Raw genomic sequence first — 15,408 nt, forward strand, 5'->3', positions numbered from 1 at the left:
AAGAGGGAAGAAAAGAACAAAGAGAGAGACAGGGGAAGAGAAGAGAGAGAGACAGGGGAAGAGAAGAGAGAGAGACAGGGGAAGAGAAGAGAGAGGGGGAAAGAGAAGAGAGAGGGGGAAAGAGAAGAGAGAGGGGGAAAGAGAAGAGAGAGAAGGAATGAGGGAGAGAGAGGGGAAGGGATGAAGAGGGGGGGAGGGAGAGAGAGAGGGGGAAGGGGAGAGAGAGAGGGGGAAGGGAGAGAGAGAGAGAGAAGAGAGAGAGAGAGAGAGAGGAGAGAGAGAGAGAGAGAGAGAGAGAGAGAGAGAGAGGGGGGGGGGAAGGGAGAGAGAGAGAGAGAGGGGGGGAAGGGAAGAGAGAGGGAAGGGAGGGAGAGAGGGGAAGGGAGAGAGAGAAGAAAGGAGGAAGGGGGAAAGGTAGAGGGGGGAAGGGAAGGGGGAGAGGGGGGAAGGAAGGGGAGAGAGGGAAGGGAGAGAGGTAAGGTAAGGGAGAGATAGAGGAAGGGAGAGAGGGGAAGGGAAAGCGGGAGAGAGAGGATAGAGGAAGGGGGAGAGAGGGGGAAGAGAAAGCGAGGAGAGGAAGGGGGGAGAGGGGGCGAGAGAGGGGGAGGGCAAGGGGGTGAGCAGAGGTAGTTGTGGGGGGGGGGGAGAGAGAAAAGGGATAGCTGTCTTGTTGAAGCGAGGGGGAGGAGAATGGAAGACATGAGGTATTTTGGGAGAGGGGAGAAGCAGGTGGGGAATAAGATATAAGGGGTGAGAGGGAAAGGAGGGAGAATAGATGTTGAGGTGTTGTTAGTTTGGGGGACCTCCTTGCCCCGTAACACTTTCAAACAACATCACAGAACAGTTTGAGGGGCGGAATCAGTTTCCAAGTACCAAATCTGCAGACCCCAAAGCCACGCGCTGCGAGACCCCCAAGCCACGCGCTGCGAGACCCCAAAGCCACGCGCTGCGAGACCCCCAAGCCACGCGAGGCGAGACCCCCAAAGCCACGCGCTGCGAGACCCCCAAAGCCCACGCGCGGCGAGACCCCCAAAGCCACGCGCGGGCGAGACCCCCCAAAGCCACGCGCGGCGAGACCCCCAAAGCCACGCGCGGCGAGACCCCCAAAGCCACGCGCGGCGAGACCCCCAAAGCCACACGCTGCGAGACCCCCAGAGCCACGCCTTGCGAGACCCCAAAGCCAGCCTTGCGAGACCCCCAAGCCCGCATTGCGAGACCCCCAGAGCCACGCCTTGCAAGACCCCCAGAGCCACGCCTTGCGAGACCCCCAAAGCCACGCCTTGCGAGACCCCCAGAGCCACGCCTTGCGAGACCCCCAGAGCCACGCCTTGCGAGACCCCCAGAGCCACGCCTTGCGAGACCCCAAAGCTACGCCTTGCGAGACCCCCAAAGCCACGCCTTGCGAGACCCCCAAAGCCACGCCTTGCGAGACCCCCCAAAGCCACGCCTTGCGAGACCCCCAAAGCCACGCCTTGCGAGACCCCGGGCAGTGAAGGGTTGCATTGCGGTGAGAGAATCCCTCAAGGGGAATAGAGATCTCTGCAGTGGGAGCTGGTTCCCACGGGAGACACGGAGATGGAATTCCTCCTCGGGTGTAAACCCCTATATGGGAATGTGCGGGAATGTGCTGCCGCCCTCCCCACACCTCCACCCCCCCCCCCCCCACGGCCAAAACACACACGTGTAATATGCTAGAGGTAACCCTTTACTAGTGGTTGCCTGGCTGCTGCTAGGAGTATATAAAGATTGTCTGTGCTGCTGACTTATTGGATAAGGGGGGGAAACGTTGCTTATCCACGGCCAACCCATTGATGCAGAGGTTTTATCTGGGTGCGCTGGCTGTCACTGGCACGGTCAGAGAGGTCCCCAGCTACAACCTGCTGTCTGAGCCCATGGAAGCTCCAGCCAATCAGAGCAGGCACTGTGGGGAAGGGTAGTGTGTGCATGTGTGTGTATACACTGTATGTTTGTGTATACACTGTGTGTGTGTGTATACACTGTATGTTTGTGTATACACTGTATGTTTGTGTATACACTGTGTGTGTATACACTGTATGTTTGTGTATACACTGTGTGTGTGTATACACTGTATGTTTGTGTATACACTGTGTGTGTGTATACACTGTATGTTTGTGTATACACTGTGTGTGTGTGTATACACTGTGTGTGTATATATATATATATATATGTCTATATACACAGTGGGTGGGTGCTCGGTGGCACACTGTGGGTGGGAGCTCGTGGGGCACTGTGGGTGGGAGCTCGGTGGGGCACTGTGAGGGGGAGCTCGGTGGGGCACTGTGGGGGGGGAGCTCGGTGGGGCACTGTGGGTGGGAGCTCGGTTGGACACTGTGGTGGGAGCTCGGTGGGACACTGTGGGTGGGAGCTCGGTGGGACACTGTGGGTGTGTGCTGGGTGGGACACTGTGGGTGGGAGCTCGGTGGGACACTGTGGGTGGGAGCTCGGTGGGACACTGTGGGTGGGAGCTCGGTGGGGCACTGTGGGTGGGAGCTCGGTGGGACACTGTGGGTGGGAGCTCGGTGGGACACTGTGGGTGGGAGCTCGGTGGGCACTGTGGTGGCACTGTGGGACTGTGGTGGGAGCTCGGTGGGGCACTGTGGGGGGGAGCTCGGTGGGCACTGTGGGGGGGAGCTCGGTGGGGCACTGTGGGGGGGAGCTCGGTGGGACACTGGGTGGGAGCTCGGCGGGACACTGTGGGTGGGAGCTCGGTGGGGCACTGTGGGTGGGAGCTCGGTGGGGCACTGTGGGTGGGAGCTCGGCGGGACAGTGTGGGTGAGTGCTGGGTGGGACAGTGTGCGTGGGGCACTGTGGGGGGGAGCTCGGTGGGACACTGGGTGGGAGCTCGGCGGGACACTGTGGGTGGGAGCTCGGTGGGACACTGTGGGTGGGAGCTCGGTGGGGCACTGTGGGTGGGAGCTCGGTGGGACACTGTGGGTGGGAGCTCGGCGGGACACTGTGGGTGGGAGCTCGGCGGACACTGTGGGTGGGAGCTCGGCGGGACACTGTGGGTGGGAGCTCGGCGGGACAGTGGTGGGTGAGTGCTGGGTGGGACAGTGTGCGTGGGACACTGTGGGTGGGAGCTCGGCGGGACACTGTAGGTGGGAGCTCGGCGGGACACTGTGGGTGGGAGCCTCGGCGGGACACTGGGTGGGAGCTCGGCAGGACAGTGTTACAATGTGGGTGGGAGCTCGGTGGGACACTGTGGGTGGGACACTGTGGGTGGGAGCTCGGCGGGACACTGGGTGGAGCTCGGTGGGACACTGTGGATGGGAGCTCGGCGGGACACTGGGTGGGAGCTCGGTGGGACACTGTGGGTGGGAGCTCGGCGGGACACTGTGGGTGGGAGCTCAGCGGGACACTGTGGGTGGGAGCTCGGTGGGACACTGTGGGTGGGAGCTCGGCGGGATACTGTGTGTGGGACACTGTGGGCTGGGAGCTTGGGTGGGACACTGTGGGTGGGAGCTCGGTGGGACACTGTGGGTGGGTGCTCGGTGGGACACTGTGGGTGGGAGCTCGGCGGGACACTGTGTGTGGGACACTGTAGGTGGGTGCTCGGTGGGACACTGCTCCTGTGCCTTGCAATATAATAGTGTTCCTCTGTCCCCCTCACTGTGCAGTGACCTCTGCTGACCTCCAGCTCTCAGGGATGAGGACTTTGGAGCATGTGGCGGTCACGGTCAGCATCTCTCACCCACGCCGTGGCAACCTGGAGATCCGTCTTTTCTGTCCAAGTGGAATCTCCTCCCTTATAGGAGCCACGCGTGGCATTGACACGTGGGTATAACCAGCAGGGCTTTATGTGTGTGTCTTTATTTACCGTATATAGCGCCGTTAATGTACAGAGCGCTTCACAGCAGTAATACATGTGACAATCATATAAATAACAAATAATACAAATAACAGATCATGGGAATAAGCGCTTCAGACATAAAAGTAACATTAAGGAAGAGGAGTCCCTACTCCGAAGAGCTTACAGTCTAATTGTTAGGTAGGGAGAACGTACAGAGACAGTAGGAGGGTGTTCAGGTAAGTGCGTCTGCAGGGGGCCAAGCTTTATGTATCACGCGTATAGTATTGGCCACAGTGCTACTCATATGCTTCTTTAAGCAAGTGTGTCTTAAGGTGGATAGAGAGGGTGCTAGTCGGGTATTGAGGGGAACGGCATTCCAGGGGTGTGGGGCAGTCAGTGAGAAAGGTTTAAGGTGGGAGAGGGCTTTAGATACAAAGGGGGTAGAGAGAAGACGTCCTTGAGCAGAACGCAAGAGTCGGGATGGTGCATAGCGAGAAATTAGGGCTGAGATGTAAGGAGGGGCAGGAGAGTAAAGCTTTAAAAGTGAGGAGGAGAATTGAGTGCGAGATGCGGGATTTGATATAAAGCCAGGAGATTGATTTTAGCAGGGGAGACGCTGAGACAGATTTAGGAAAGAGTAGAGTGATTCTGCTTGCATTGGAGATTACAGTACTGCAGGAGTTGGGTTACCATCAAAGAGCCCACAGTGATTAATCTGTAAAAGAGTCTAGTCTTATAGGTACAGAAGGGCCCCGCTCATACGGCAGGTTCCGTTCCAGGCCGCCGACGGAAAGCAAAAATCGGCGAAAAGCGTAAGATAGCATTTGCTGTGTCCACCGGCGATTTTCCGTCTTTCCTACCCCTCATGCGCAGACTAGGCAGCCCCCCTTCTGCGCATGCGCGAAATCGTCCGCTCCCCCATTCTGCGTATGCGAGACTTCGGCTGTCCCCCTCCTGCGCATGCGCAGACATAGCAGCCCCTTTCTGTTATCGCTGTATTGGCGAATCGTCGAGAAGTGGGGCCCTACTTTACCAGGCTGTGTATCACAGGCTCTGCGTAATCCTGTCCTAGCGGTGCCAGGCTCTGCGTAATCCTGTCCTAGCGGTGCCAGGCGCTGCGTATCCCTGTCCTAGCGGTGCCAGGCTCTGCGTAATCCTGTCCTAGCGGTGCCAGGCTCTGCGTAATCCTGTCCTAGCAGTGCCAGGCGCTGCGTAATCCTGTCCTAGCAGTGCCAGGCGCTGCGTAATCCTGTCCTAGCGGTGCCAGGCTCTACGTAATCCTGTCCTAGCAGTGCCAGGCGCTGCGTAATCCTGTCCTAGCAGTGCCAGGCGCTGCGTAATCCTGTCCTAGCAGTGCCAGGCGCTGCGTAATCCTGTCCTAGCAGTGCCAGGCGCTGCGTAATCCTGTCCTAGCGGTGCCAGGCTCTGCGTAATCCTGTCCTAGCGGTGCCAGGCTCTACGTAATCCTGTCCTAGCAGTGCCAGGCTCTGCGTAATCCTGTCCTAGCGGTGCCAGGCTCTGCGTAATCCTGTCCTAGCAGTGCCAGGCTCTGCGTAATCCTGTCCTAGCGGTGCCAGGCTCTGCGTAGCTCTGTCCTAGCGGTGCCAGGCGCTGCGTATCCCTGTCCTAGCTGTGCCAGGCTCTGCGTAATCCTGTCCTAGCAGTGCCAGGCTCTGCGTAATCCTGTCCTAGCAGTGCCAGGCTCTGCGTAGCTCTGTCCTAGCGGTGCCAGGCTCTGCGTATCCCTGTCCTAGCGGTGCCAGGCTCTGCGTATCCCTGTCCTAGCAGTGCCAGGCGCTGCGTATCCCTGTCCTAGCAGTGCCAGGCTCTGCGTAGCTCTGTCCTAGCGGTGCCAGGCTCTGCGTAGCTCTGTCCTAGCAGTGCCAGGCTCTGCGTATCCATGCCCTAGCAGTGCCAGGCTCTGCGTATCCCTGTTCTAGCGGTGCCAGGTTCTGTGTATCCCTGTCCTAGTGGTGCCAGACTCTGCGTATCCGTGCCAGGTTCTGCGTATCTCTTTCCTAGCGGTGCCAGGCTCTGCGTATCCGTGCCCTAGCGGTGCCAGGCTCTGCGTATCCTGCGTATCCGTGCCAGGCTCTGTGTATCCCTGTCCTAGCGGTGCCAGGTTCTGCGTATCTCTTTCATAGCGGTGCCAGGCTCTGCGTATTCGTGCCCGGCTCCGCGTATCTCTTTCCTAGCGGTGCCAGGCTCTGCGTATCCGTGCCCTAGCAGTGCCAGGCTCTGCGTATCCCTGTTTTAGCGGTGCCAGGCTCTGCGTATCCATGCCAGGTTCTGCGTATCTCTTTCCTAGCGGTGCCAGGCTCTGCGTATCCGTGCCCTAGCGGTGCCAGGCTCTGCGTATCCTGCGTATCCGTGCCAGGCTCTGTGTATCCCTGTCCTAGCGGTGCCAGGTTCTGCGTATCTCTTTCCTAGCGGTGCCAGGCTCTGCGTATTCGTGCCCGGCTCCGCGTATCTCTTTCCTAGCGGTGCCAGGCTCTGCGTATCCGTGCCCTAGCAGTGCCAGGCTCTGCGTATCCCTGTTCTAGCGGTGCCAGGCTCTGCGTATCCATGCCAGGTTCTGCATATCCCTGTCCTAGTGGTGCCAGGCTCTGTGTATCTGTGCCAGGTTCTGCGTATCCCTGTCCTAGCGGTGCCAGGCTCTGCGTATCCGTGCCCCAGCAGTGCCAGGCTCTGCGTATCCGTGCCCCAGCAGTGCCAGGCCCTGGGTATCCGTGCCCTAGCAGTGCCAGGCTCTGCGTATCCCTGTCCTAGCAGTGCCAGGTTCTGCGTATCCCTGTCCTAGCAGTGCCAGGTTCTGCGTATCCCTGTCCTAGTGGTGCCAGGCTCTGTGTATCTGTGCCAGGTTCTGCGTATCCCTGTCCTAGCGGTGCCAGGCTCTGCGTATCCGTGCCCCAGCAGTGCCAGGCTCTGCGTATCCGTGCCCCAGCAGTGCCAGGCCCTGGGTATCCGTGCCCTAGCAGTGCCAGGCTCTGCGTATCCGTGCCCGGCTCCGTTTGAAGCACATGTCTTATTATTGGGGTGTTGATCCAGTTTCCTACACCAGGTGTTCCTATTCATTAGAAGTATACCTCGGCTTGTACGTTGGCTGTAACCGTGCCCAGGTTGTTCTAGATGTGTGCTCTCTGTAGAAGTATTCCTCGGCTTGTACGTTGGCTGTAACCGTGCCCAGGTTGTTCTAGATCTGTGCTCTCTGTAGAAGTATTCCTCGGCTTGTACGTTGGCTGTAACCGTGCCCAGGTTGTTCTAGATCTGAGCTCTCTGTAGAAGTATTCCTCGGCTTGTACGTTGGCTGTAACCGTGCCCAGGTTGTTCTAGATCTGAGCTCTCTGTAGAAGTATTCCTCGGCTTGTACGTGGCTGTAACCGTGCCCAGGTTGTTCTAGATCTGAGCTCTCTGTAGAAGTATTCCTCGGCTTGTACGTTGGCTGTAACCGTGCCCAGGTTGTTCTAGATCTGTGCTCTCTGTAGAAGTATTCCTCGGCTTGTACGTTGGCTGTAACCGTGCCCAGGTTGTTCTAGATCTGTGCTCTCTGTAGAAGTACTCCTCGGCTTGTACGTGGCTGTAACCGTGCCCAGGTTGTTCTAGATCTGTGCTCTCTGTAGAAGTATTCCTCGGCTTGTACGTTGGCTGTAACCGTGCCCAGGTTGTTCTAGATCTGTGCTCTCTGTAGAAGTATTCCTCGGCTTGTACGTGGCTGTAACCGTGCCCAGGTTGTTCTAGATCTGAGCTCTCTGTAGAAGTATTCCTCGGCTTGTACGTTGGCTGTAACCGTGCCAGGTTGTTCTAGATCTGAGCTCTCTGTAGAAGTATTCCTCGGCTTGTACGTTGGCTGTAACCGTGCCCAGGTTGTTCTAGATCTGTGCTCTCTGTAGAAGTATTCCTCGGCTTGTACGTGGCTGTAACCATGCCCAGGTTGTTCTAGATCTGAGCTCTCTGTAGAAGTATTCCTCGGCTTGTACGTGGCTGTAACCGTGCCCAGGTTGTTCTAGATCTGTGCTCTCTGTAGAAGTATTCCTCGGCTTGTATGTTGGCTGTAACCGTGCCCAGGTTGTTCTAGATCTGAGCTCTCTGTAGAAGTATTCCTCGGCTTGTACGTTGGCTGTAACCGTGCCCAGGTTGTTCTAGATCTGAGCTCTCTGTAGAAGTATTCCTTGGCTTGTACGTTGGCTGTAACCGTGCCCAGGTTATTCTAGATCTGTGCTGTCTGTAGAAATAACTCTGTATTGTCTCCCGCACAGAGACCCGACCGGATTCACAGACTGGACGTTCTCCTCTGTGCGATGCTGGGGCGAGAGTGCTGGGGGGTCGTACCGTGTGGTGGTCAGCGACGTCGGTGAGTGCGGCCACCCTTTCTCAGGCCAGCGGGGGCAGCGTATACTGCCCCCCTGTGTGATTTAAGGTCACCTGCCCCGGCGTGTAGCTACAAATTCCCTGTATTTAGCCCGCCCCCGCGGTGCACCAGTGTGTCCCCCCTCCCTGCCCACACGGGGAGCTGTGACCTGTCTCTGTCACCCCCTCCCTGCCCACACGGGAGCTGTGACCTGTCTCTGTCCCCCCCCTCCCTGCCCCACACGGGAGCTGTGACCTGTCTCTGTCCCCTCCTCCCTGCCCACCACGGGAGGTGTGACCTGTCTCTGTCCCCCCCTCCCTGCCCACACAGGAGCTGTGACCTGTCTCTGTCCCCCCCCCCCTGCCCACACGGGAGGTGTGACCTGTCTCTGTCCCCCGCTCCCTGCCCACACGGCAGGTGTGACCTGTCTCTGCCCCCCCCCTCCTTGCCCACACAGGAGGTGTGATTTGTCTCTGTCCCCCCCTCCATGCCTAGTCCACCCTCCCTGCCCACACGGGAGGTGTGATCTGTCTCTGTCCCCCCCTCCCTGCCCACACGGGAGCTGTGACCTGTCTCTGTCCCCCCCTCCCTGCCCACACGGGAGGTGTGACCTGTCTCTGTCCCCCCCTCCCTGCCCACACGGGAGCTGTGACCTATCTCTGTCCCCCCCTCCCTGCCCACACGGGAGGTGTGACCTGTCTCTGTCCCCCCCTCCCTGCCCACACACGGGAGGTGTGATCTGTCTCTGTCCCCCCCTCCCTGCCACACGGGAGCTGTGACCTGTCTCTGTCCCCCCCTCCCTGCCCACACGGGAGGTGTGACCTGTCTCTGTCCCCCCCTCCCTGTCCACACGGGAGGTGTGACCTGTCTCTGTCCCCCCCTCCCTGCCCACACGGGAGGTGGGACCTGTCTCTGTCCCCCCCCTCCCTGCCCACACGGAGGTGGGACCTGTCTCTGTCCCCCCCTCCTGCCCATTCTGGAGCTGTGACCTGTCTCTGTCCCCCCTCCTGCCCACACAGGAGCTGTGACCTGTCTCTGTCCCCCCCAGGAGATGAGACACTCCGGGCCGGGGTGCTGCAGCAATGGCAGCTCACGCTTTATGGCTCTGCGTGGGTCCCAGAGGATGTCACGGAAAGGAGGAGGTAATGGAGGGGGGACAGAAAGGGGGTGCAGAGGAGGGACAGAAAGGGGGTGCAGAGGAGGGACAGAAAGGAGGGTGCAGAGGAGGGACAGAAAGGAGGGTGCAGAGGAGGGACAGAAAGGCGGGTGCAGAGGAGGGACAGAAAGGGGTGCAGAGGAGGGACAGAAAGGGGGGTGCAGAGGAGGGACAGAAAGGGGGGTGCAGAGGAGGGACAGAAAGGGGGGTGCAGAGGAGGGACAGAAAGGAAGGGTGCAGAGGAGGGACAGAAAGGAGGGTGCAGAGGAGGGACAGAAAGGGGTGCAGAGGAGGGACAGAAAGGGGGGTGCAGAGGAGGGACAGAAGGGGGGTGCAGAGGAGGGACAGAAAGGGGGGTGCAGAGGAGGGACAGAAAGGGGGGTGCAGAGGAGGTTAGAGGGAGTGAGCGGCCCAACGAGGTCTAATAATCATGTGGGCGGTTTTATCATTTATCCTTCTCTCCCCCTCACAGTCTGTTACCCTCTGTCTACCTCCTCTCATCACCCCTCTCCTCTCATCCCCCCCTCCTCCTCTCATCCCCCCTCCTCTACTCTCTCACCCCATCTCTCACAACCCCCCATCTCCTGTCATCCCCCCATCTGAGAAGAAGAAAAAATCATGTCGATAATCCCCCCATCTCCTCTCATCCCCTCATCTCCTCTCATCCCCCTCATCTCCTCTCATCCCCCTCCCTCTCCTCTCACCCCTCCCTCTCTCCTCTCATCCCCCTCCCTCTCCTCTCATCCCCCTCCCTCTCCTCTCATCCCCCTCCCTCTCCTCTCATCCCCCTCCCTCTCCTCTCATCCCCCTCCCTCTCCTCTCATCCCCCTCTCCTCTCATCCCCCTCCCTCTCCTCTCACCCCCCTCCCTCTCCTCTCACCCCCTTCCCTCTCCTCTCATCCCCCTCCCCTCTCATCCCCCTCCCTCCCTCTCCTCTCATCCCCCTCCCTCTCCTCTCTCCCTCTCCTCTCTCCCCCTCCCTCTCATCCCCCCCTCCTCCTCTCTCCCCCCTCTTCCCTCCTGCGCTCTTGCCCTCACCCCTCTTCCCCTCTCCCTCCCTCTATTCCCCTCTCCCTCCCTCTATTCCCCTCTCCCTCCCTCTATTCCCCTCTCTCCTCCCCACCCCTCCCTCTATTCTCCTCTCTCCACCCCTGTCCCCTCTTTCCCCCTCTCCTCTCTCCCCCTCCCCTCTTTCTCTCCCCCTCTCCTCTTTCTCTCCCCCTCTCCTCTATCCCCCTCTCTCATTTTCTGTCCTTCTCTCTCAGATTGGTGGAGGATGCTATGAGTGGCGAGTTCCTGAACAGAGTCTTTTCCCTTCCCTGCACCGCTGGCCTGGAGATCTCCGAGCAAGAGAAATATACCATCACTAGCAACACCCTGCGGGTATATACACACTGTATACACACTCCCTCATCCCCCCTCCCCTCTCCCCCTCCCTCTCCTCTCCCCCCTCCTCTCCCCCCACCCTCCCTGCCCTTCCCTTTCTCACCCCTCCCTCCTTCCCCCTCTCACGCCTCCCTCCTTCCCCCTCTCTCCCCTCCCTCCATCCCCCTCTCTCCCCTCCCTCCATCCCCCTCTCTCCCCTCCCTCCATCCCCCTCTCTCCCCTCCCTCCTTCCCCCCTCTCTCCCCTCCCTCCATCCCCCTCTCTCCCCTCCCTCCTTCCCCCCTCTCTCCCCTCCCTCCTTCCCCCCTCTCTCCCCTCCCTCCTTCCCCCCTCTCTCTCCTCCCTCCTTCCCCCCTCTCTCCCCTCCCTCCTTCCCCCTCTCTCCCCTCCCTCCCCTCCCTCCTTCCCCCACTCTCCCTTCCCCCTCTCTCCCTTCCCTCCTTCCCCCTCCCTTCCTCACCTCTTTCCCCATCCCATACTCCCCCCTCTCCCCATCCCATACTCCCCACTCTCCCCATCCCATCCTCCCCCCTCCCTTCCTCACCCCTCTCTCCCCCTCCCTTCCTCCCCCTCCCTTCCTCCCTTTCTCACCCCACCCTCCCCCTCCCTTTCTCACCCCACCCTCCCCCTCCCTTTCTCACCCCACCCTCCCCCTCCCTTTCTCACCCCACCCCTCCCTTTCTCACCCCACCCTTCCCCTTCTCACCCCACCCTTCCCCTTCTCACCCCACCCTTCCCCTCCCTTTCTCACCCCTCTCTCCCCTCTCCCCAGACTCTCATGCTCCTTGGCTGCTTCGCTGTCTTCTGGTCCCTGTATTACACCCTGGAGTTATACCTCTCCCGGGTCTCCAGCAGCAGAGATCTGGATCTGAGCTGCGAGGGCCCCCCCTGTGGCTGGAGCCGTCCCCGAGGGGCCCCTAGTGCCCGCCAGCTGGAGGCCGGCAGTGAGATTGAATCTCTGCCCCTTTGTGGGATGAAGGACCGTGTCCTGGAGGAAGAGGAGGAAGAGGAACAGGCCACGGCTTTCCACAGCCACCACACCCCCAAACTGAGCAGGGATCAAAGTGTTACCCACCCCTCAGGGGGCACGGACACTGACCTCTGGCCACACAGGGACACGTCGGGATGCTAGTGACCCTGAGGTGGGCGCCGTGGACTAAAGGTGGCTGGATACTATTAACCTCTTAGTTGCTATGGGGGGGGGCGCGAATCAGGCCCCCCCAGCACTCAATGGCTTAATCGCGCGTGAATGCAGAGCACAGATTGCCAATTAATTGGAGAAGGGTTAATTGGGCTCAATGTCAAAGTGCCACCCTCTTATTGACCGGAGTATCAGGGACAGGCTCACCCAGTCCTGGGGTTATATGTAATGTAGGGTGATGCCTTACTGACCGGAGTTTCAGGGACAGACGCACACAGTCCTGGGGTTATATGTAATGTAGGGTGACCTGACTGCAGAGTATCAGGGACAGGCTCACCCAGTCCTGGGATTATACAGATTGAGGGGTACAGGTATGACCTCTCAAATATATTATTTTGGTGTCCGATTATTTTGTTATACGGGTAAAAATCATTCTTTTTAAGCAGCAGTTTAGAAAATGCTATTTTTCTTTGTTTGTTTTACAAATGGTCTTTTTATAATATAAGGTTCTAATCATGTGTTTATTTCACCGCGTGATAGAGCCCATCACGTAATTACTCTTAACGTGTTCTGGTCACTGGCTTTTTCAGGCCTCACAAGTCTCTTCCTCGTGTTAGGTTTCCAAAGCTGTTTTATATTTTTGATTTCAAATCCCCACGTCCCCATCAGTAAGATCTGTGACCCGTTACCCTTTTGGGGTCAGATGAACCCGCAAAGTGTGGCAGAGAATTCCACCTGGCTACCTTCTGATTGTATGAGTCTTTCTCTCCATTAATCCAACATACACAGATAGAATAAAAGCTGCTTTATGCAGATCAGTATGCAGATCAGTATGTTGCACTTAAGGACGGCAGGAGAATATCTGTATTTCCACCCTCAGATAATTCTTTTTTTTAAATACTTTGAGCAGGTTTTACCTTTTATTTTACTGGTATTAGGGGACGTGGGGAGCAGCGTAGGACCCTCTGCCACGCGGGCGACACCCTCTGCCACACGGATGACACCCATCACCCATCACATTCTCCATACTCTTGGTATCCGTAACAAAGCTCTATCCTGGATCTCCTCTTACCTCTCCCATCGTACCTTCAGTGTCTCTCCTGTTAACACCTCCTCCTCCTCTATCGATCTCTCTGTGGGGGTCCCCCAGGGCTCTGTCCTGGGACCTCTTCTCTTTTCTCTTTATACACTTTCTCCACGTGGCCTAATCACATCTCTTGGGTTCAAATGTCACCTATAGGCTGATGAGACACACATTTATTTTTCAGCCCCTGACCTTACACCTGCTGTACAGACCAAAGTCTGAATGTCTCTGCGATATCATCCTGGATGGCCGTCCGCCGCCTTAAACTTAACATGGCAAAACCAGAGCTCCTCATACTTCCTCCCAAACCTGGCCCTACTTCCTCCTTCCACATTACTGTTGGAAGTGCCATCATTCACCCAGTAGCCCAAGCACGCTGCCTAGGGGTCACACTCGACTCCTCTCTCACATTCTCCCCTCACATTCAAAACGTATCTAAAACCTGTCGCTTTTTCCTCCGCAGTATCACCACACAGACTCACGCCCTCTTCACCCTCTAGTTACCCCTCGACTGCTAAAATTCTGACACAGACCCTCATTCTCTCCCATCTCGATTACTGTAACCTCCTGCTGTCCGGCCTTCCTGCCTCTCACCTGTCTCCCCTACACTCTATCCTAAACGCTGCTGCCAGAATCACTCTACTCTTTCCTAAATCTTTCTCAGCATCTCCCCTCCTGAAATCACTCTCCTGGCTTCCGATCAAATCCCACATCTCACACTCCATTCTTCTCCTCACTTTTAAAGCTTTACACTCTTCTGCCCCTCCTTACATCTCAGCCCTAATTTCTCGCTATGCAGCATCCCGACTCTTGCGTTCTTCTCAAGGATGTCTTCTCTCTACCCCATTTGTATCTAAAGCCCTCTCCCGCCTTAAACCTTTCTCACTGACTGCCCCGCACCTCTGAAATGCCCTTCCCCTCAATACCCGACTAGCACCCTCTCTATCCACCTTTAAGTCCCACCTTAAGACACACCTGCTTAAGGAAGCATACTGAATGAGTGGCTCATTGGCTGATAATTAACACCTGATACATGAAGCTTGGCCCCCTGCAGACTCACTTACCAGAACTCCCTCCTCCTGTCTCTGTACGTTCTCCATACCTACCAATTAGATTGTAAGCTCTTCGGAGCAGGGACTCCTCTTCCTTAATGTTACTTTTATGTCTGAAGCACTTATTCCCAGTATGTGTTATTTGTTATTTATATGATTGTAACTATTACTGCTTTGAAGCGCTATGTACATTAATGGCCCTATATAAATACATAAATACATACACCCTCTGCCATGCGTGCGAGGTAAAATAAACACTTGTAGCAGAACCTCTCTCTCCCCTCCTCCTCGGCGCTGTGTTTCGGTGCTTTCCCCCCCCTCTCTCTTTTCCTCCCCCCTCCTCCCCCAGCGCTGTGTTTTGGAGTCCTCCCCCCCCCCCACCCTCTCCCCCTCTCTCTTTCCCTCCCCCAGCGCTGTGTTTTGGAGTTCTCCCCCCCCCCCCTCTTTCCTCTCCCCGCCTTCTTTCTCTCTCCCCCCCCTCTTTCTCTCTCCCCCCCCTCTTTCTCTCTCCCCCCCCCTCTTTCTCTCTCTCCCTCCCTCCCCTCTTTCTCTCCCTCCCCCTCCTCTTTCTCTCCCTCCCCCTCTTTCTCTCCCCCCCCTCTTTCTCTCCTCCCCCTCTTTCTCCCCCCCCCCTCTTTCTCTCCCCCCCTCTTTCTCTCCCCCCCCCCTCTTTCTCTCCCCCCCCCTTTCTCTCCCCCCCCTTTCTCTCCCCCCCCTTTCTCTCCCCCCCCTTTCTCTCCCCCCCCCTCTTTCTCTCCCCCCCCCCTCTTTCTCTCCCTCCCCCCTCTTTCTCTTCTCCCCTCTTTCTCTCCCTCCCCCCCTCTTTCTCTCCCTCCCCCCCTCTTTCTCTCCCTCCCCCCCTCTTTCTCTCCCCCCCCCCCTCTTTCTCTCCCTCCCCCCCTCTTTCTCTCCCCCCCCCTCTTTCTCTCCCCCCCCCTCTTTCTCTCCCTCCCCCCTCTTTCTCTCCCTCCCCCCTCTTTCTCTCCCTCCCTCCCCCTCTTTCTCTCCCTCCCCCCCCTCTTTCTCTCCCTCCCCCCCCCTCTTCTCTCCCTCCCCCCTCTTTCTCTCCCTCCCCCCTCTTTCTCTCCCTCCCCCCTCTTTCTCTCCCTCCCCCCTCTTTCTCTCCCTCCCCCCTCTTTCTCTCCCTCCCCCCTCTTTCTCTCCCCCCCCCTCTTTCTCTCCTCCCCCCCTCTTTCTCTCCCTCCCCCCTCTTTCTCTCCCTCCCCCCCTCTTTCTCTCCCTCCCCCCCTCTTCTCTCCCTCCCCCCCTCTTTCTCTCCCTCCCCCCTCTTTCTCTCCCTCCCCCCTCTTCTCTCCCTCCCCCCTCTTTCTCTCCCTCCCCCCTCTTTCTCTCCCTCATCCCCCTCTTTCTCTCCCTCATCCCCCTCTTTCTATCCTCCCCCCCTCTTTCTATCCTCCCCCCTCTTTCTA

General features: G+C 58.0%; 1 protein-coding gene across 1 annotated transcript in view; it reads left to right on the forward strand.

The window, feature by feature from the left end:
* The window catches only part of PCSK7 (proprotein convertase subtilisin/kexin type 7), a 53,227-nt gene extending 40,568 nt beyond the window's left edge, over window positions 1–12,659 (forward strand). Inside the window, 5 exon segments of the mRNA XM_075581693.1 lie at window positions 3,639–3,795; window positions 8,068–8,162; window positions 9,208–9,301; window positions 10,581–10,698; window positions 11,474–12,659. Of these exon segments, the coding sequence (XP_075437808.1) occupies window positions 3,639–3,795; window positions 8,068–8,162; window positions 9,208–9,301; window positions 10,581–10,698; window positions 11,474–11,833 (824 nt within the window). The 3' untranslated portion in view covers window positions 11,834–12,659.
* Window positions 12,660–15,408: the final 2,749 nt, after the last annotated feature.

This window comes from Ascaphus truei, unplaced genomic scaffold (genome assembly GCF_040206685.1).
Source record: "Ascaphus truei isolate aAscTru1 unplaced genomic scaffold, aAscTru1.hap1 HAP1_SCAFFOLD_1486, whole genome shotgun sequence".
Taxonomy (NCBI): domain Eukaryota; kingdom Metazoa; phylum Chordata; class Amphibia; order Anura; family Ascaphidae; genus Ascaphus; species Ascaphus truei.